Raw genomic sequence first — 20,006 nt, 5'->3', positions numbered from 1 at the left:
TGTATTATGTTAAATATTGTTATACTAATATAGAATATATTATGTTTTATAATACTTTTATTTTACTTTATATTTATTTTTTTATAAAATGAAAATTTCCAATAAAATAGGAAAATAAGGATTTTGAAATCTTGTTTGTTTTCTTTTGATGGATTCCCATATGGAAATAAAAGATTTGTTAATATACTTCTATATAGCCTTAAGAACACAGCTGAAACCCTGAATTTTGCAGCTTTACCGAGTGGCCTTTTCCTCTGCTCTCAGCTACCTCATTAACTTCATCCTTGATGCCACGCTGGGGATGCTGCTGATCTGGCTGGGCGTGAAGGTTGTCTCCTGGATCGTGCAGCACCAGAAGTACACGTACCTGGTCTTCGGGGAATATGGTAGGGGTCAACTCATCTGCACAGAGCTGGCTTGCTTGCTCTCTTCTATGAATGGGGAGAAAAAATGGCAGTTTAGGGAGAAAATGTGGGAGCAACCTGCTTTTGTTATCTCTCCTGTGAGGTGCTAGCAGGCTGTTGTAGCTATCAGGATGCTGTGTGCTGGGACAGCTCTAGGTTGTGGGAACTCTGCTGTGGTAAATGTTCTTGGGCAGAGCAGGCTGGGGATGAGAGGCTGAAAGTGTCCTTGGGGTTTCATATGCCCTAGGACACGTGCGTGATAAACTAAAGTGCTTGGATGTGCTGGTTTTTTTTGTTGTTTGTTTGTTTTGTGTTTTTTTTCCTGTAGGGTTCTCTTTGTGTTCTTTTTTTTTTTTTTCTTCTGTTTCCCCTAAATCTTTAAAAGATTGGCAGCCTCTCTGCTTCGATTCCTGCCCTAAGGGAGGAAAAAAAAAAATCAAAACCAAACCTTTCTCAGGCAGCCCCACTAGAGGGTAGCACTTCTCCTCAGAAAGAGGAGAGCAGCGCTCCTCCGTGCTGCTGTAAAGGGAGAAGGAACCTTTGGGGCTGTTTTTACATTGAATATAATGTAAAGGTGAGTTCTTTACATTATATCTAATATAAGGATGAGTCCATTTTTATACTTAGAAAATACACCCTATTTGTACCAATAGCTTTTCCACCCTCAAGACCTTAATCGTGAAGTCTATTCAGAAGGTGGTCCCACTGCTTCGTATTTTTAGTAGCTTGTGAGATTTGGGTTGAAGTGAGATGAGTGCAGGGACCCCACTGACTCGTAGCTTTAGCTCAGACTCATGTTTAGTGTGTAAGAGGGGAGGGCTGTGCCTGGGTAAATGGGTTTCAGCACAGGATGGAGGGGATGGCTGGGTTTGTGACACAGAGGAAATATCTGCAGGCAGAACAGGCTCTTAGTCCTGCCTGAGGGTGGCTTTAAAGGCTCCAGTGATCTCCAGAACAGCTTCACCCCAAGCAAGCTGAGCATCCTGACAACATCAATGAGATCTATTTGCGGGGGACGTGAGGAAGGCAGCCCCTGTGAAATAGCTGAGGATCCAAGCACAGCACAATAAAATCATTCAGAGGAGACAGCAGAGCAATACAGATATTCTTGGATCAGGGACTGGCATTCTGGCTTTTTTTTTTCCCCTTTTTGAGCAGCGAGGACTCAAAGCCCAACCAACGCCATCCCAGAGCACAGCCTCACACGCCACGTCTGCAGCTGAACAGAAGCAAGGAAATGTTAAAGTGCCCTGACAGCTCGCCTTCACCTCTTGGAGCAGTAATAAACTTACGTGGAGCTGCAGCTCCCCCCTCGAGGAGGCTGGCTTCGACTACAGAAACGGCTCTCTCCGATGAGGAGAGAGGAAATCTTGCTTTCATTAACAAAAATTAGTTTCTGCTGTTGCTCGAGTTGAGCTCCTGAATGGGGGATTAAATATTTCATGTGCAGGTCTCCAGCCAGAGTGAGCAGGATGGAAAAAACCAGACGTGATATTGGACTGCCACCTAACACCATCCTGCTGCAGGGCTCGGGAAGAAAAACTCTGTTATCCTCATCTTGGGTGTTAAGTAACTTCCAGGCTGGTCTGGAAGATGCTGGCAAGCTTTGTTTGGTCTGATACAGGCTCCAGAAATATGATTCATTTTCTGGACTGATTGCTGTACCAGACTTGCATTGCTTTCTACGGTTATCCTGAAAGCTTCTCTTGCAGTCCTGCAAAGAAAGAAGGGCAGGAATACCAGGAAAACACCAAATCTGTGCTGCAGACACTGCCATTGCTTCAGCTATCAGGAGGGAACAGTTGTCTTCCTCCTGTATAGCCAGTACCCATCCACCTGCATGGTCTTCAAGCAAAAATCATTTGCAACTGCTTCTTTTTGGACACTTCAATTTTTGGCTGCATTCCTGCAACCTGTACGAATGCCTGTAGTTATGTTCTGAGGCTCCAGCAGTCCTGCTCTGAGGTTGTTTTCCTTGTCTCCTTGGCCCCAGGTAGTTTTCCATGCATGACAGCAATAGCTGGATTAATAATATGATTATATTAGTTATGTTAATAATATTAATGTCATAAATATAAAGCAGCAAAGAGGAGGGAAGGGAAATCCTCTAAACCTGGGTTGTTCTTTCAAGCCACCAGCTGTCCAGAACTGAGCTCTTAAAAATTAACTTTTCAAAAAAAAAAAAAAAAAAAAAAAGAGACACCCATTCTGAGATCAGCCTCTTGTGCTGAAGCCTTCAGCCAAAGACAGCTCCAGCCAGGAATGACCTGGTTTTAGCCAGCAGAGAGTTAAAGACTTTATCCTGCTGTTCCTCCAGCTTTACCTGGCAGCCCTTGATTGCTCTTTGGGCTGCCTTTTAGCATAGGAAGCTGCCTTAGAAAAGGCTGCTATGTCTTCTGAAGTTGCTTGGCTCTGAAGACTGGAGATATTCAGTCTTCACCTTGGTTAGAGCAGGCTTTGGGAAGCAGTGGTTGCTCCACGGGTCCTCAGGACACCACTGCTCCAGCAGGGCAGCAGCAAACCACGTCTGGAGGTGCTCTTCCTATGGGGAACCCTGCAGGGAGGAGAGCAAAACAGCCTAAGCTGCAGATGCATCAACTCACTAGTATCTAAAATAATACTTGAAGGTAAACAAATGCTACGAATTTGCATTAATGTGTGGTTTCTGCAATGTGCAAGCCAAATGCTGAAGAGGAGCATTAAGAAATGATGGGAGGAAAAGTGGGTGTCCTTGTTGGAAGAAGCCTCCAGGGAGACGGGTTTGTGTAGGGCTGTGGTCACCGCCTCGTCTGAGCTTTGTTCATTTTCTGTCTGGAAATGGAAAGGCATGTTGCTTGGAGGCCTATAAAGTCTGTTTAGTGGCCTGTTGAACTCTGTTGGTCAAATTTAGTTATAGGAGAGCGTGCTCCGTGCCAGCTGCGGAGTTTAACTGAGGACCTGTGTAGGCTGCTTTTGGCCCTGCTGTGATATTGTACAAAATTTCCATAACAAATATTCCCACGTCCCGAAGCAGCCAAGGGAGCTGGCTGCTAATGCTTGAGGAAATACTGCTGAAAATAGCTTTAACCTGAGGGGATGTTTTGTCCTTAGTATGTTTGGTCTTTCCACCCCTAGGACCAGGGGGGAAAGAGTAAGGAAGGAGCTGGGGATTATCCTCTAATGGTTGAGTGTACAGTCAGGTCCCTTGCATTACACAGCTGTGCAAACTTTTGGACCCTCCAGGATGTGGTCCATGAGGAACACCAGTGCTTACCCCATTTTAACACCAATATCTCCAAGGATTAAAGACCCAAAATAATGGTGACATGGCAAACTGGGCCTGAGCGAGATGCCCACTGGTTGCTCTGACACCAACTTGTCCTGCCCAGAGCTGGTAGAAGTGCTTTTTGCACGCAGTCTCTGAAAACCTGGTCTGGCCCTCCAAGTGAACACTCCTGTGTGAGTCAGATGCTTTACTGCTACTTCTTATCCTGCTCTGCACTTAGCATCAATAATTACATTCCTTTTGTTTTGGAGGTGCCATTTAAGTATCTCTCCATGAAGAATTTCTATTGACTTTCTCTATCTCCATCTCACCCAACATTACTTTCAGTGCTTTTAAATATTAACTTTTCCTCACTTTTTCACTTTCCCTCTCGTCTGGCTCTGGTTAAACTTTTTCCTACCTGCTCAGTGCATGCATAGTCCCCAGAAGACCGTAAATAAAGCTGTCTGGCAGTAGCATGTGGGCTCTGACAGCTTGGAACATTAGACAGCCTGGATTTTTAACTAGTCCCATTGAGTGGTAACAACTGAAATGCCTCAAGCAGTGCTGGTTTTGCTCAAACACAGACAGAAGGAGAACATGAGATGTGTTTGTGAGGCTGCTGCAGGCACTGGTGATCCTAGGTGTGCCCCCAGGAGCTATTGCTGGTGGTGGGGTAGGGTGGGGAGCACCAGCAGCGCTGCTGGAGGAGGTTGGTCAACACGCAGTGTGCGTCATTTGGGATTAAAGGCTAAGGGAGATACTTATTTCTGCTATGGTGGGAGCTGGCTGTAAGGAGGATTGAACAAAGTGCTCATCCAGCCAAAAGGAGAGGTTGGTGGGGAGAGCTGAGGTAGCAGGTTACCTTCCCACTGGGAATGGGGCCAAAAATCTGCCCTTGCTCCAGGGGTTGGCTCAAAGGGAGCATGGTACGTGGCTCCTAGCAGATGAGATGCAGAGCCTGCAGAGATCCCTTACACCTGTTCCTCTCTCTTTTGCATGGAAAGGGAAGCTCACAGCAAAGACAAGAGCATTTATTTAGTTCTAGTCTCCAGGGCACGGATCAGGTCTTGGTGGCTGGCTGTCTTGTAGAGCAGGAACAGCCTCATCGGCACTCACCTGAATTTTTCTGATGGAAATGATAATGTAAGGAGAATCCTCTCCCATTCATGGACTAAAGTACTTCTAGACAACATTTGGTCCATTAAAGACATTAAGTTGCCTCTAAGGATGCCTCTGGCCAACTGGATGTAGAAAACCAAACCTCAGTGAGGTGCTGGGGCCAGCTCAAGTTCTCTAGCATCATTTCCTGACTGGAGAGAAGGAGATATGGCCAGTCTGACTTCTGGACTTGGCTGGGGACCATGCTGAAGGTTATGTCTTCCCCCGTGAGATACCAGCAGATAGAGGTGTGTGTGTGTTACTGACACAAGTTGCTGAGAAGTTAGACTTGGGTCACCTCGCTGAGGTAAGGAGCAGCCAGATGAGCTGCTTGGTGAAGAGGAAACAAACCTCTGTATTTATGGCCAAAGTCATAAATCTTTGTCATCAGTTACTTCAGTACTGAGCAGCCTGCTGTCCTTGGGAGGCCAAGATGCTGGAAAAAAGGTCTGCGGACACCCTCTGGTCTTCCTGCCAGGGAGTGGAAATAAAGCAGTCTAATTTTGTGCCTCGGGATGGATTCCTGTGCAGAAACATCTCATCCAGTAGTCTGAAAAATCTCAATCTAAGAGGGGAAAAAAGACACTAAGATAGTAAGGGTTGCAAGACAGTAGCAACTTTAGGCTTAAGGTTTAGGCTTAGAGCCACAGCTGGCCTCTACACGGGTCTGCGAGTCTCTGCACATCCTTCCACTGTTTCACCCTGGCCACTTAATTGCTAAATAAACATTCAGGTGATAGAAGAAGGATCAAGAGTGACAAGTCTGAATGTTTGATGCCCTGTGCTGGGGCGGAGGCACATTTGACCATTTGTGGTGGGGAGTAAGGAGCACGGATTCACCCCATTTGGTAGCCCAGGCTCTATCCTATTTACACATGCACCCAATTAACTGGTGAAGCTGGCCTAACTGGGGCAGGCCTGTGGCTTTTGAAGATGGTGGGCTTCCATAATATGAAGGCTACGTGGGAGGAGAGGGGAAAAAAAAAAAAAAAACAAAACAAAAACAAACAAACAAAAAAAGCACTACCAAACAGGCTTTTACAAAATCCTGTTTAAAAGTCATGGAGGGAAAAGTGCATGGCTTTTTGTCATTTTTTTTTTTTCTTTTTCAAACTGATGGTGAGGGGAAAGTGTCTTGGGTGAGGAGGTCTTAACCTTTGAAGTGGGTGAGTCTGTGCCCTGGCTGGGTTAGGAAGCAGGGTGTTTCCCTTGGTGTCCGGATCTCAGCCTGCATCACCAAAACCTGCCTGTGGAGATGATTTGCTCAGGGTGTCAGGGCTGTCTGGTACGCAAAACCAAGTGGTTTGTGGTAATGGAAGAGCAATGCCCCCTCACTAAAAGGCTTTGAGGGGGTAGATATTTGGGATACCTTAGATTCACTGGTGCTTTTCAGGCAGGCTGGGACACCAGTGGTATGCTGTAAGTGCTGCTGCGATTGTGGTGCAGAAGAGCAGCTTAGCAAGGGGTGCTGTGGCCGCTGGCCCTGCTTCCCCAGGGGGGATGGAGCACCACAGCTGACAACACAGAGTGAAAGGGAAGGAGTCCAAGCACAGGAAGGAAATATCAGATGTGTTTGTTTTCCTGGTCCATTTGTACTCGGAGCTTTGATGGACAATGGTAACCCGGGGGCTCGTGGCAGGGTTGGTTGGTCTTGGGGTCCCTGGCCAAAAAAAAAAACACACTATATCCAACCTATGCCAGAGATCAGACAGCACCAGAGGCTGCGAGTGCTTGAGGAACAGACTTTAATTGCAGAGCACCATTAATTGCTCCTCTCCCCCCCACAGACCACCCAGAAAGCTGCTGCCTGCCGGGCAGTGCAGCCGTGTGCTTTCTAAAGTCCCGGGGGCTCTGCTGGTTGCCCTTGCACGTAACCTCCCTGGCTCCCCCCTCTCTGAGCGGTTGCCTGCTGCTCTGGCTCGCTGCTGGTTGGCCTCGTGGCTCGGCAGCTTCCTGCAGCCACAGCTTCCTCTCCTCTCCTTCCCTTCCTTCTCAGTCATGGCTTTGGGTATTTAAGAGGTAGGGATGGATGGAGGTCTCTGGCACGGAGACGCCATCTGGATGCCTCTGCTTCTTTGCAAATATTTTGTTACATTGCTAACAAATGACAGAAAAAGGACAAACACGCACGTAAACCTGTGTGGCTCTCCCTGGGAAGTGGATTCTCCCAGCCTTTGGTCAGGCCCCAGCTCTTCCTAAATCCTGGCACGTGCTGCTGGTCTCTGCGACCGGAGGTATGAGCTGTGGTTTGGACACATCTGCTCTTGCAAGCTGCTTGTGTGGGCTTCCCTTGGTGTGTCACAGCAGCACCGTGCTGAGAAAAACAGGGCACGGCTCCCAGTCTGCTCCCATCCAAAATGAGATCGTGCCCACCTCCCGCAGCGGGTTGGGTTCTCTTGCACGGATGCAATTCCAAATTCTGGCCCCATTCCTCTGCAGACAAGTGTTGCCAGGGATTATCTTTGAATTTGAGTGGTAAGAGGAAATGCTGCATCTTTCCCAAGCCAGATACTGTGGCTCGGTTTTGCAGACCCAAGGTATTCTGGTGACATGGGAAGGAGATAACCTGCTGGCAGGGTACTTACAGAGGGCTGAAGCAAGCACATGTAATAGATACGGTACCATTATCATTGCTAACAATACAAATATGCTTTTAATTATTACTTGGTAAGTACTCCATTGGAAGCATTCATATTTAATTAGCATTGATTCTTTTTTAGTGGATAGCTGTAAAAAACAGGAGCAATGGAGCCCCTGTCTCTTGCTTAGTGTCGCATAACCAGCCATTCACTCCATCAGCAAAAAAAAAAAAATCATTCTGTTTAGGGCTGAAAGCTTATGCTTCTTGTGTTGAAATTGGTGGTAAGGAAACTTTTTGGACTGTTGCTGAAAACTGAGCAGGTAAGACTGTAGGTGATAAATTTATTTTTTGACAGAGGAGTGTGCAGGGTACTGACTGACCCTTGTATAGAAGAGCATCAGTCTGGCACTTTTCAGTGCACGGGGAAGGAAGCACACTTCAGTGCACACTTCAGTGCACTTTTCTGGGGATTGCCTTTGGGACAAGCTTTAATTCAAAGGTTTATCAGACTAAAATACGGATCAAAATGGGCCGGGTTTTTGAGCTATGCCTATAAAACTGCCCATTGGAAGAGGGTAGAAAAAATTTTGGGGGAAAAATCTGTCTTTGCAAACTTCTCTTGGTTTGCCAAGGTGAAGAGAAATGAAGTCTCTGGTACCCCGGAACCAAAGTACTGATGCCCCAGAACAGTGCTTGCTTGTGAGGAACCATGAGGAGCAAGGTGTTTTTGAGATTTCTGAACTTTCAAGCTTCCTCTCTGTGCAAGATTTTTAGTCTTCTGTGCTTTAAGCACATGGGTACTTGCTGCCTTGTACAACCAGGGATTTCTCCCCTTGTCCCTGTGTCCCTTCAAGCTCAAAATAGCTCAACACCATGGGCTGGGTATCTGCAGTGCCCATCGGTGGCTGAAACCGGGGAACATCTCCACGGCTCTGTGCTTCCTTCCCCAAGTGGAGGAGATTGGATCATCTCTTACAAACCCTATTTGGGGTTATAATCTCCTTGAAGTTACTAGGAATAGCTCTCTGATTAGGCACTTGTGATGCTGCTGTGCTGTGGCTCCAGAGAGCCCAGGTTTGGCTGCCAGATATGTGGTTTTTGAGCAAGTGCTGGGGCTGCTGGAGGAACACGGGGGATTTGGGGGCTTCAGGCTGTGCCCCTCTGAAGGTGCCTGCCTGCCTTGTAAGGCACTTCTCAAATGAGTGGAAAAAGTGGTTTCTAGAGGGATGGCTCTCTTGCTTAAAGCCAAGCTCAGTTCAAAAGCACAACTGCAGTACGAGAGAGCTGCCCTGATACAGGGAGCCTGCACGAATGGAAATGGGGAGCACCTTTTTATTTCTGCTCTTGTTTCTCTATATCAGCTTGCAAAATGTGCTGCAACTAGTGAGGGATGCATCTTTGCAAGCCTACTAAAATTTCTTCAAGTTAGATTTGATTTTTGAAATGATAAATTAGAAAGCTTTGGGCTTAGATCTTGTCATGTTTTGATCTTCAGTGGAGTAACGATCTCTGGATCCAGTAGGGACAACAAAACCTTTTACTCCAGGTGCATGGTCATACAGCTATGGAATCTCTCCATTATTATAACTTTTTCTTTGCAGGTGAGCATTTGTCTCACTGCAGAATTTGCAATATGGGAACCCTTTCCTTGTCCCTCTGATCAACTTGGGTATCAGACACGAGGCAATTTCTCTGCAAGGCTGTCTCCTCCTGTCCTGTGTCAGATGCAATGTCCTGTTTTTTCCAGGTGACCCTCCACAAGCTGCTGCCTGGATTGGTCAGTGTATCCTCTACTTGCTGATAATGGTTTTTGAGAAGACTGCAATCAGCCTTGTCCTGCTTATCCCTGGTTGGACAAAGGTAAGCTCCCCAGTGCATTTTTTTTTTTTTCTAGCTACAGCTGCTGCAGCTTGTTTCTTGTCAGCTTTGCATTGTTAATGGTTCACATCATGGTAGGTCTTTAATCCCTATTACTTGTCGACAGTTCTGTGATAATTAGCTATTACTTAATTTGGGGAAAACATGACTTTCATAACTGCTTGGCTCCTGGTATGTTCTCCTGCTAGTCAAAAATTAGTGGAATAAGGCTTTTCTTTAGCTTTCTCCTCCATCCTTGGAAGGATAAAATGGGCTGGGTTGGCGGCTGAGCTACTACAGTTCTGCCAGGGGATTTCCACATTATCTTGTCAAGTCAGTTTGTTATTTGTGATCTCATGTCTAAACTAGTGGGGCTCGTAGTTCTTTCCAAATTCACCTCTGTCAAAGCAGTATCCCATCCTTCAACCCCTGCTTCTGAATGGTACCTCATGGTAACTGTGCTGGTCATTAGACTTCAGGATCTAGTATGTGACTGCATGTGAATGTGTTCAGCAGCACTTTGCTAGCTCCAGAGATGCTGCTGGATTCCTGTCCATGCACCTTGTGCATGGCTGGTGTTCCTAATTTGCAGCTGAGTCAAGGACAGTCCCATCAGTTGTTGCCATGGGTAGTTAAACTGAAAGATCAGCAGTATTCACTTCTTGCTCTATACAGAATCAAATGCTTCTAAATATCTTTTTTTTTTTTTTTTTTTTTTTTTTCTTTTCCTGTCTGCAGCTTCAGCAGATCCTCCTGAGTTACATCCCAAACCCCCAGCTGGAGCTCGTCCTGGTCATGCTTGTTGTGCCTTTTATAGTTAATGTAAGTTATGCCTCTGCAAATATTGGGTAAGGTGGTTTGGAAATTGTGGTGCCTTCCAAAGGGGAGAGTGTAGAGGATCTGGCTTGGGGCAGCCTTGAGTAATTGAAGTGAATGGGAGAAGAGGGGAGTGGAAGTAAAAATACTTCTTACCAGAAGTATTTCACTTGTCCAAGATGCTGGGTGGCTTATTTTTTACTTTTGGGGGAAAGTTGAGGCTCATCAGCTGAGAACTGCACCTCAGCAGCAAGTTGCAGGTACAGGGATGCCCCAAAGCCCATTAAGTGACTATAGCATGGCTTATAGTCAGTAGTGACTTTTGGCAACCTGCTGTGCTTTCAGTTGGAGGTAAAAGAAAAATGCCTGTGGGAGAGGGGTGGAAAGAAAATGAAGATAATTCTGTGCACCTGAAGAGCAAAAAGCTGTCCTCTTGCTGTGATCTGTTGACAAAAAGGCTGTCCTTGATCAAGAGAACTTTTTTGAAGTGTACTGTAGCCAGAGAAGGCAAAAACAACTTGATATCCTTTGTTGTACATGCCAAGTGAAGAGTCCCTACAAACAGCACAGGGCTTCAAATATCTCAAATGCATCTTATTTGTACTCAAGCCTGAACAACCACAACAAAAAAAAAAGTTCCTTTTATATTTAACAAGGCTATTAAAGAGTGGCCAAAAAACCTCTCTTCCTCAGAAATAGACGCTGGAGTCCCACTAAAGTAGTAATCTGGTTGTCCTGGGAGCTTATCAGTCTTCTGAAGTTCATGACAGATTCAGATAGGTCTCTCTGCAAATGTTCTATGTATGAGGGCAGCAGATTGACCGTGTTCTGTATAGATGTTGTTGTAATGCAATATGGGTACAAAGGGATGCTAAAGCAAGAGATGTGAATGCTCAGACAGGTGTTGGGTGTTGTCAGGAGTAGATCTGCTGGACATGGTCTTTGTCCAACTGAGTGTTGTAAAGCTGTGATGTCACCTTCACAAAAATTAGTAAATGTATAAAAACATCACATCAACAGAAGTGCTTAAGCTTTTGTAATAGGTATAGGTGTAATAGGTGTAGGGAGTAAAGAACTGTAATTCAGAATTTGAAGTTGACTATAAAGCAATTTGTCCTGCATGAGCCATTTGCGTAGATTAAGTTACTATGTTGAAAGGTGTTTGGGTTACCAAAACAATTGATATCCTCAAAACTAGTTTGGCAAAAGCTCAGGAGTTCCTAGTTCCCCTAGTCCTGAGGAATATTTGAGCTGCAGCTCAGTTCCTACCAAGATGGGAAGTGAGAACAAGATGTTAGCATTAGGATCACTCCTGGACAAGCAGTGACTTTTACTCTTTGTGACTCTTAAAATGGATGGAGCATTGGGAGAGTTGAATTTACCTGCCTGTACCTCTCCTCCCATCCCCATGGTGAGCTTCCTTATTCAAAAGCAAACTGGTTCTCATAAAAATGACCTCATTCTCAAAGTGGTACAGACAGAGCAGATAATAGGAGCTGGTTCAAAGGTTACTTCTGGCAGAAACCTGGCTATCACTGCCTGTTTTCACTGGGTCCCCAGCAAATCGGGAATTGACAATTTATGTGAGGAAGGGACCTCGGGAATTTGCCTCATCCAACCTCTACAGACACATAATGAAGGATTATTTTGGATATCAGCTCAGATTGCTGGGAACTGGAGATCTGGAGAATCCAGATGAGAAAAAAAGAAAAAGTTTTAGTTGTCTTTGTATTTTGGTCTCTGTAGTCTAATTTATGCAACTCCTTCCTCCCCAAGGCCATTATGTTCTGGGTTGTGGACAGCTTGATCATGAGGAAATACTACAAGCAGAAAGACAGCCTGGACATCAATGGATCCATAGAAACCCCTCGGGCGAGGAGAACTGAGGAATCTCAGGTAAGACCAAAGATGTCCAAAGACCAGGAAGAGCTGGCCTAGAGTGGCAGGCTGAAGCTGGTGGGCACCCCCGTGCTGTCACTCAACTTTGCCATCATTAATTGTGGTCAGTCTTGGCTTCAAAGAGCTTGTTTTGCTCCTAGTGTCCTCCTTTTTTTTTTCCTTGAGTTATTCAGATTGATAATGGCCTTGTAGCTATAGAAAACTGTTTGGTGCAGTCTGAGCTTGACCTTAAAGTTAAGGAGAGCAAGGGATGGGGTGGAAGTGGAACACTCCAAGACCAGCAGGCTTTATTCTCATTATTAATGATACACAGCTTTCCAGGCAGGTAGTCTGTGCTTCCCATCAGATTTTGGGCTACAGCCACAACCCGAGCCACTGGGTTGAATTCCCTTCCTTCCCCTGGCTCCCAGCCCTGGTTTCAGAGTGCACATTTTATGACTCCTGGTATCGGCAGCTGGCTGGCAAGACCTGCTAAGATAAAATAGCTTCTGGCAGTTGCAGGCTTGCTCCTGGAGTAGCTTCTGCTGAGGAATTTAGGATGAACAGAAATAGCTCTTGCTCTGAGCTCTCTTTACACTCTGCTCTTGTGCTACTGAATGGGATGGCTGATTACTGGCAACGTTGCAGTGCATGTAGAGGTAGTCGTATTTGAGGGTGTGCTTCATGGTCCACCCAGCAGCGGTGGATTTGATGGTTCAGAGGTGCAGTGGGGAGCTGGCTGTTGCGGCTGGGGATCCAGCATCGGAGGAATCCTTCCTGCAGGAAGGGCAGGCAGATGCAAGCAGCTGGTGAGACAAGTGAGTCATTCCTCCTGGCCTGGCCTCCAGATAAACAGTTGTAGCTTGGCAAGGTTACCGAAAACATGTGAGCAGCATGTCCCAGGGAATTTCCTGAGCTGTGTGCATGGCTGGGGCATCCTTGATAAAGCTGTATTGATCCAGGGAGGGAAAAGAGGTCTGAGCTGAGCAGTGCCGGTACATCTAGATAGGAGTCCTCAGTTTCAAAGCACAGCTAACTAGGAGCTCCTACCTTGTCCAGAGAAACTCTGCTGCGGGTGTTCAGGGCCAGGCTGGATGGGGTTTTGGGCAACCTGGTCTACTGGGAGGTGTCCTACCTATGGCAGGGGGTTGTAACTGGGTGGCCTTTAAGGTCCCTTCCAACCCAAGCCACACTATGCTAAAGGTGGATTAATTCTGTGCACAAACTTCTCCCTGGTTATGGCACAATCCTGGCTTCTTGGTGGTGGATGATATTTAAGAATGGTATTTCCTTGGAAAAGTTAGGTTGGAGGTTGGCTCAGAGCTGGTGGTGAAGATTTGCCTCATTCACTGGGTATGCTGTTGTGTTCCTGGAGGTTTAAAATCTGTTAAAACTACCCCAGCTCAGAAGCAAGGGCAAGGAGGTGGCATCTCCAGTTGAGACTCCAGCCTCCTTTCCAACCCATTGTGACCTAAACATGGATAATCTAGCCTCATAGGTGTCATGGAAGCCTTCAGGCTGCTGCTGCTGTGGATATACAGATGGTGTCGGAGTTGCTGGATCTCTGTGGGAATGGAGTTGGCCCTCTGCCTTGCTCTGCTGGTTTTGTGGCCTCTAGCTCAGTTTTTGGATAATCTAAAGGGAAGATACCTGTCAATCTCTGCTTGCTAAGGCTCTTCCGATAGCTTGATGTAGGTTATTTCAAGTGATGGAAATGGGGCTCCCACAGGGTGACCCTTGCTGTTGAAGGCTTCACCCAGGTTCCAAGTATTTGACTCCTTTTCTCAGACAAATTTTTGCTGAGACCTTCAGCGTGCAAGCCAGCTGTCAGTCCTGAAACTCTGATTGCCCCGGGAGCTATCAGGGTGACAGGCACCCCATCAGAGCTGTCTGCAGGGTCTGCCTCCTTATGCTCCTGTGCCTCTGATCCAGCTCTACTAAAAATAGTTTGGTCAGGGAAGGATGCTAAAACAAAATAAAATAAATAAAATAAAAACAACAAATGAATGACCTTCTTTTCCAATTCTGCTTCTTGGCATTGGGCCTTGAGGTGTAGCTGTAGGCTCCTGCTTTGTCATCACTTTCAGGCTGTGAGTTAAAGATCTCTTTGGCTGGCTAGCGCTACAGCTGGGTTGGCTGGGATTTAGGCTCCAAACCAGAAAATGAGGGTTTTCTGGTCTCCTTCCTGCTAATAACCTGTGCAAGTGGGGGAACTCCTCTCCTCATGCCTGGCTACAGGGGAGAGGGAGCTGGGAAGCCTCTCCAAGCAGGGCAGGGCTGTCTGAGGCTGATGTCCTGTGGTTTATCAGGGTTCATCAGGGCTGTCTAGCAGCAGGCGCCAACAGCTCCCCATCACGCTGCCTCCTTGAATTTCAGCTCTCTGCCTATCTTGCCACTAGTGTCATTATTTTCACTCATACTTGCAGTTTGTCTTTGGAGAAGGAGGGGGAGTTTGGAAAAGGGGGGGACAGGGAGTTAACCTGTTAAAAACCTGCACTCAGCATTTAACATAGGGGTAGCGGGAAAAGTCAGTTTGGCCTTTGTTTTGGTAGGCCAGCTGGGTAGCAAGAAGAGACTTAGCAATCCACAAATTTTCATGCCATCCTTTTTTGCCTTCTGGTGGGATGAAGAGAGGTCTCAGGAGTACTGGTCTGAATCTGGTGCTATGCAGGCTGGGGAAATGCATTCAATACACGGATTTATTTCTGCTTTGCATGTGTCCTGCCCTTGACCCAAATCTTTCCCTCGCCCTTGTGAGCGTCGATAAACTTTAGATCTAATCAGTGGTTTCTTTGTTTTCTACACTCAGGAAAACAACTCAGTTTTTATCATGCTTTATTTGATCTTTTTGGACTTGTTTTTGTTTTGTTTTTCCCCAGGGAGGTGGGTGAGTTTCTGCTCTTTTTTTTGAAAGCTTACATTTCCAGAGATGAGCATTAAAGCAAAATTAGTTCTAACGGCAGTGGTACTTCTAGGAGCCACCAGAGTGAAACTGGAGGCTGGTTTAAGGCTGGGAGAAAAGCTGGTACACTGCATGGGACTTGCCTTTGGTTATTGTGGAATTCAACACCAATCCTAATCACCTCCATAGGAACTGTAACTTTTGGCCGTGTGCTAGGCAGGAGGTGCTGATGAATGCCAATACCTCTACTGTTTGCTTTAAATATTGAAAAATATTCCGAGAATGATCTTGACTTGCTTGTTGGCTAACTGAGCTGATGTTTAAATAGCTCAAGCCTAGGATGAGCTTGGGTGAGCCTGCTCATTAGGAGAAGTTAAATGAAGATGGGTGCCTCTGGAAGGAGTCTGTCCCATACGTGGCAACTCATCTAAGCTCAGATGTAGGAGGCAGGTGAGATGGTTCCTGCCTCTGCATCAGTCTGGTAGAGTTTTAGGCAAACAAATTTCTATTGCTTGCAGGGAGGTAGTCCCTGGGCTTCTCTGTTTTCCAGTCCATGTCTCAGCTCTTATCACTCTATTTAATTTCTTTCTTTGCTGCTGAGAAGACTGGATCATCCGAAGGGTCTGCTTGGAAGGGTCCCAAACCAGTAGTGAAGCCTCTTCTCCTGGACAGTTGGGGTTGGCAGAACATAGGGCCAGCCCTACTTCTGTAGCATGATCTGGGTGGTTTTGTGTAACATGACCTGGATTGTCTTGCAAGCTGCTGTCCTTGTGTGGGGAGGAATGTGTGAAGTACTTGAGGACTGCCTGGTGAGACAGCAGCACCTTGTTTTGGGACTGCGAAGCTGTGGTCTGTTCCTAGCTGTGCCTCTGGCCTGGGTGCATCTGTAAGGGAAGTGCCTTGGCCAAGCTGTGCTGAAAACTGTTCAAAAAGCCATATCTGAGGGTGTGAGCCATGACTGTCGCAGGGATGAGATGTCTTCTCACGATGAAGCTCCCCAGGGAATTATGGTAAGCTTACCAGAGGACTGCTGGCTCAAGCAGCCTCGTATGAGCCATACAGGGGGCAGGTAGCAGCCTGAATGGGTCGGGATCCCAAAGCTTAGTCAACCATAGCTGATGTAGCAGGCACTGCGAGAGGGTTTGAGCTTGCAGCTGAAAGCCACCGAAATTACCAGCTCATCAAACCCCAAAGACAGCCTGTTGCAGCCTGTCAGACTTCAGTGATTTATAACGCTGCGTGTGACTAACTGCCCGTTTTTTCAGGTCCGACAGCATCACAATATATAAATGTTAAACAGAGGAAATCTTTGCTCAGAAGAGCTGGAACATTTCCAGTGATGTCTTGAACAACAACAAATCTGTGTAGACCCAATTTGGGGGTGGATAGAGAGGAATGAGAGATCTTAATCTGATCTACTGCTATCCTAAATATCTGAAATATCTGACGTGCTGCTGTGAGGATAACCAGATCAGATGGAGGGGCTGGAGCGTGTGTGAGGATAGGGAGGAAGTCTTCCCCTGCGGCCCTTTGGCCTCTTTGAAGTCACTGATTGATTGCAGTTTGTTTTTCCTGTTTAGTTGCTCTGGTGACTGGCCCTGACACTGTCTAAATGAACAAGTGGAGGGCGTGTTAATTCACAGCTGGGCCTGGAGGTAGCCATCAATAGGACTAAATTTAGGGATTTAGTCCCTGTGCTCCTGATTTTTCCCCCAAGGGATGATGGGCTCTGGGACTAGCCAAGCTGTCAGTGGGATCTGCTCAGCTGGAAGCCCCTGAGATGTCCTTTAGTTGAGGTGGAGGGCCACCATGGGATGGGAATGGGGGCTTGATAGGGCATTGGTTCCTGCTTTGGAGCAGGATCAGATGTGGCTGAGGCTTGGATGGGAGATCTATGCTGTCTCACTGCATTTTTTTGGTGAGGGAAGTGTGGTAGCTGACTTTTCTTCCCCAGGCTGGCCACAAACTAATGATTCTGTTTGGGTTCTGTGATGGGGCAAGTGGAAGAGAAGGGACAGGGCTTCTGGCACTGCTCAGAAATAAAACTGAACGCCCTTGACTGTGCTGCGAGCCCTCTCTAGAGTCAGGTGCTAAGGTGCCAAGGACCTGGCCAGGCTTGTGATGTGTGTGACCAGTGTTGACCAGAAATCCTATGTCCTGGCTCCCAGGTACTGCTGGTGTGACACAAGCCCTAGCAGAAGGGTTGATGAACATTAAGTACGCTTAGGGCCAGCTGCTGTTGGGGCTGAATGACAGTAGGGCTTCTCTTGCACAAAGCTGGGCTTCTGTAGTAGGAAGAAGGGGTAGGATGGGGTTGAGCAAAAAACCTGTCAAGCTGTGGATACTATCCAAGCAGACAGCTCGTCCTGAGGTGTCCGTGCTCTGTTCTGGCTCCTGCAGTTCAGACTGAGCTAGGAGATGCTGTACTAGGTGGAAATAAGGTGGTGCCAGGCCAGGACAACATCCTCGAGCTCTCTGGCCGTGGCTGAAATGAAGTGTAGCTCAGCTTGCTCCCCTGGCTGAGCTCTGGAGATCACAAGCAGCTGGGTGCCTGGGGAAATGTCTCCCTTTGGCGCAGATGTCTGCGAGATGCGGCCTAGTTTTTGTGCGTCTCCTCCAAAGCTACTGAATGTGAATATCAGGGTGTGAGTCCTGCCCCTCGGTGGCCAGAGCTTTTAGCTGCCTGCTCTGCTTTTGAGGGGGATCTGGGACACTGGAGCAATAGTGTTTGTACCCACATGGGCCTGGCTGTCACTGGAGTAGTCAAAGTGACCTCAAGACCTCTCTCCTCAGCCAGGGAGGGTGAAATCTTGCAGCAGACCCCTCCATGGCTGCTTGACCCCTTCACAAGCTTCTGCTTGGGGATGTTTCTGACAGTATTAAGAGCACAGTAAGCTCCAGTTGGGTCTGCCTGAGTACTTGGACTCTGCAATCATCTGTCTGTTCTCCTCCCCAGGTGCTGCTCTCTCCAGACATGGATTTTGAGCAGTCTGAAAGCGACCAGGACACTTTGGGACTCCAGGGAACGAACCAGAAGATGAAGCAGCCCAGCTATCAGGTGGTCATCTGACAGCACCGGGACGAGGTGGAGGAAGGGGAGCAGCACTGTGATCCTTGAGCTGGCCAAGGAAGGGCAGGGTGGGGAATGCAAGTTGAACCCTGTGGATCTGTGGAGATCCGGTTGCCTGCCTCATGTAGACTCATCCCTCTACAGCGGTCTCTTTGGGATGGTGTCTGTGCATCCTGTATGGGCTTGAGCAGTATCTGCTTTAGCTGTCTGACCTTAACCTCAACACATGCAGGCATGTTGAGGTTAGGGGTATGGATGTGTACTTCCTCTGGCTGGCCAGCTGGGTATAACTGTCAGGACTGGAGACTGAAATCCAAAGGCTGTGTGTTTTTTTAATGGAAAAAGAATCTGTCCTGTACCGTCTGAACTCTGACACTTTTATATTCACAGATGCTCAAAAGAACTGTTTTGCAATATGTATTTAAATATCTTGAATTGGAAAGACTCTCAGTGGATCTGATGCTTTTTTTTTTTTTTTTTACCGTTTTATAAAGAATGCAATAAATGTTTGACCTAAAACTGCTTCAAATATGACATTATCTTGATTATGCTTATTATTTTTGTGGGACCCTAACCCTGTAAAGGGAAAGAAGTGGGATCTATTGAGGTCTAACTGATGTGTTCCTTGTAAGGCAAGCTGCTCCCCACAGCAGAGCTGTCCTGTAAAATCTACAGAAAGCTGAACCAGCACTGAGTTTCTGTAGATGGGTTGTATGAGCCACTTCAGTGCAAAACCTGATGCTGCCACATCAGCCTGTGCTAGATTCAGTCAGGAGCAGTCATCTGGGATTGATCGCAGTTGCTACCTTATGTTTGCTGGGAAACAGGAGTCGACTCCTTTTACCTAGCTCAAAACAATCATGAAAAATCTCTGCAGGAACATACTGAAAAGCCAGATCAGAAGAGTACACTGAAACCCTCATTAACCTGCCCTCACCTTGTAGGTGTAAGAGAAGAGCCTCAAGTGAGACTGGTGATGATAATCCATGCGTCATCTCAGATCCTGGCAAGCATGAGGTGCAGGGCTTTGCCCTTGTTCTGTTGTCAACAGGCCGTGTTAGTCTATAAACAGCAAAAATGCCAAAACATTCTGGAGCTCTCCTGGGAACAGACCCGAGCAGCTGCTCAATGCACTCCCAGACTGGATGCAGATACAGCTGGGCTGACTGTGCAGAGTCGAACCAGGGAACAGTCCATAGAGCAAGATCTGATCCAGGATCCACTGTACAAACAGGTAGACCCAGTTGAGCTATAGGCAGGCCTTGCATACTGCAAAACTGTCCCCAGAAGTGTTGGGCAGGAGATCTGTTTATTTTAGTCTTCCTTCCCTTCTGTTTTCATAGGAAAACCCTATTCCCAAAACCCTATTCCTTAATCAGGCATGTAGTTAAAGGGTTTGGCTTTTCTCACTTAGGGCTCTAGTCCTTTAAAAGTGAGGCTCAGAGGATGTGAAGTTTTGTGGGTGGCTGTTTTTTCCCAACTTCAAAGTAGTTTAGAAGTGTTAGATGCAAATCAAAGTCTCACATGCCCCTTAGTGAACTTGACATGCTTGGCTATGCTCGCAGCTGTGCAGACTTATAATGTATTTCTGGAAGAGCCTTTTTGTTTCTTCCTTACTTAATAGTCAAAATCTTACTTGTGCTGGCATACCAGAAGGCTCTTGGAACAAATGACATGCAGCTTTCTGAACAGATCATTTATATTGCTTCATGAAATCGCTCACAATGCAACTTTTTCTTGTTTGGTGGAGTCCTGTGCTGGTAAGGGCTGGAGCAACTTTTGTGCTTTTTAAGGTCTTGAGTAAAAATAATTGAAAATTGCTTCCCTGTTAGCATCTTGCCTCTGTTTCGAGGTGAACTGGTATTTCAGTTTTTGTTCTTGCTATAGGGCTTCTTAGTACAGTGCTGCAGTGTGAAGAATGCAAATTCAGCCTCAGCAAAGCCCTTGCCCTAAAATGAGAGATGAGTGATGTGATCTTGGTCAGGGAATAAACATGATGGGTCAGCTTTTGGTTGATGCTGGGTGAGGTGGCTCACAACAGGCCATAGCCTGGGAAGTATGTCCTTTCCACTGCTATTTCAGCAACCCTAAAG

At 46.7% G+C, this 20,006-nt stretch overlaps 1 protein-coding gene across 1 annotated transcript in view; it reads left to right on the top strand.

Moving 5' to 3' along the window:
- LOC311213437 (store-operated calcium entry regulator STIMATE-like) overlaps positions 1–17,913 on the top strand; it is a gene marked incomplete at both ends in the record, with an annotated part of 32,809 nt that extends 14,896 nt beyond the window's left edge. Inside the window, 5 exons of the mRNA XM_084293427.1 lie at positions 265–386; positions 9,138–9,250; positions 9,986–10,069; positions 11,840–11,959; positions 17,800–17,913. Of these exons, the coding sequence (XP_084149553.1) occupies positions 265–386; positions 9,138–9,250; positions 9,986–10,069; positions 11,840–11,959; positions 17,800–17,913 (553 nt within the window). The remainder of the gene's footprint in view (positions 1–264; positions 387–9,137; positions 9,251–9,985; positions 10,070–11,839; positions 11,960–17,799) is intronic.
- Positions 17,914–20,006: the final 2,093 nt, after the last annotated feature.

Source organism: Netta rufina (assembly GCF_964035555.1).
Source record: "Netta rufina genome assembly, chromosome: 1".
In the NCBI taxonomy this organism is placed as follows: domain Eukaryota; kingdom Metazoa; phylum Chordata; class Aves; order Anseriformes; family Anatidae; genus Netta; species Netta rufina.
Note: the sequence above shows the minus strand (reverse complement) of the source record. Positions and strands in the feature narration are given on the sequence as shown.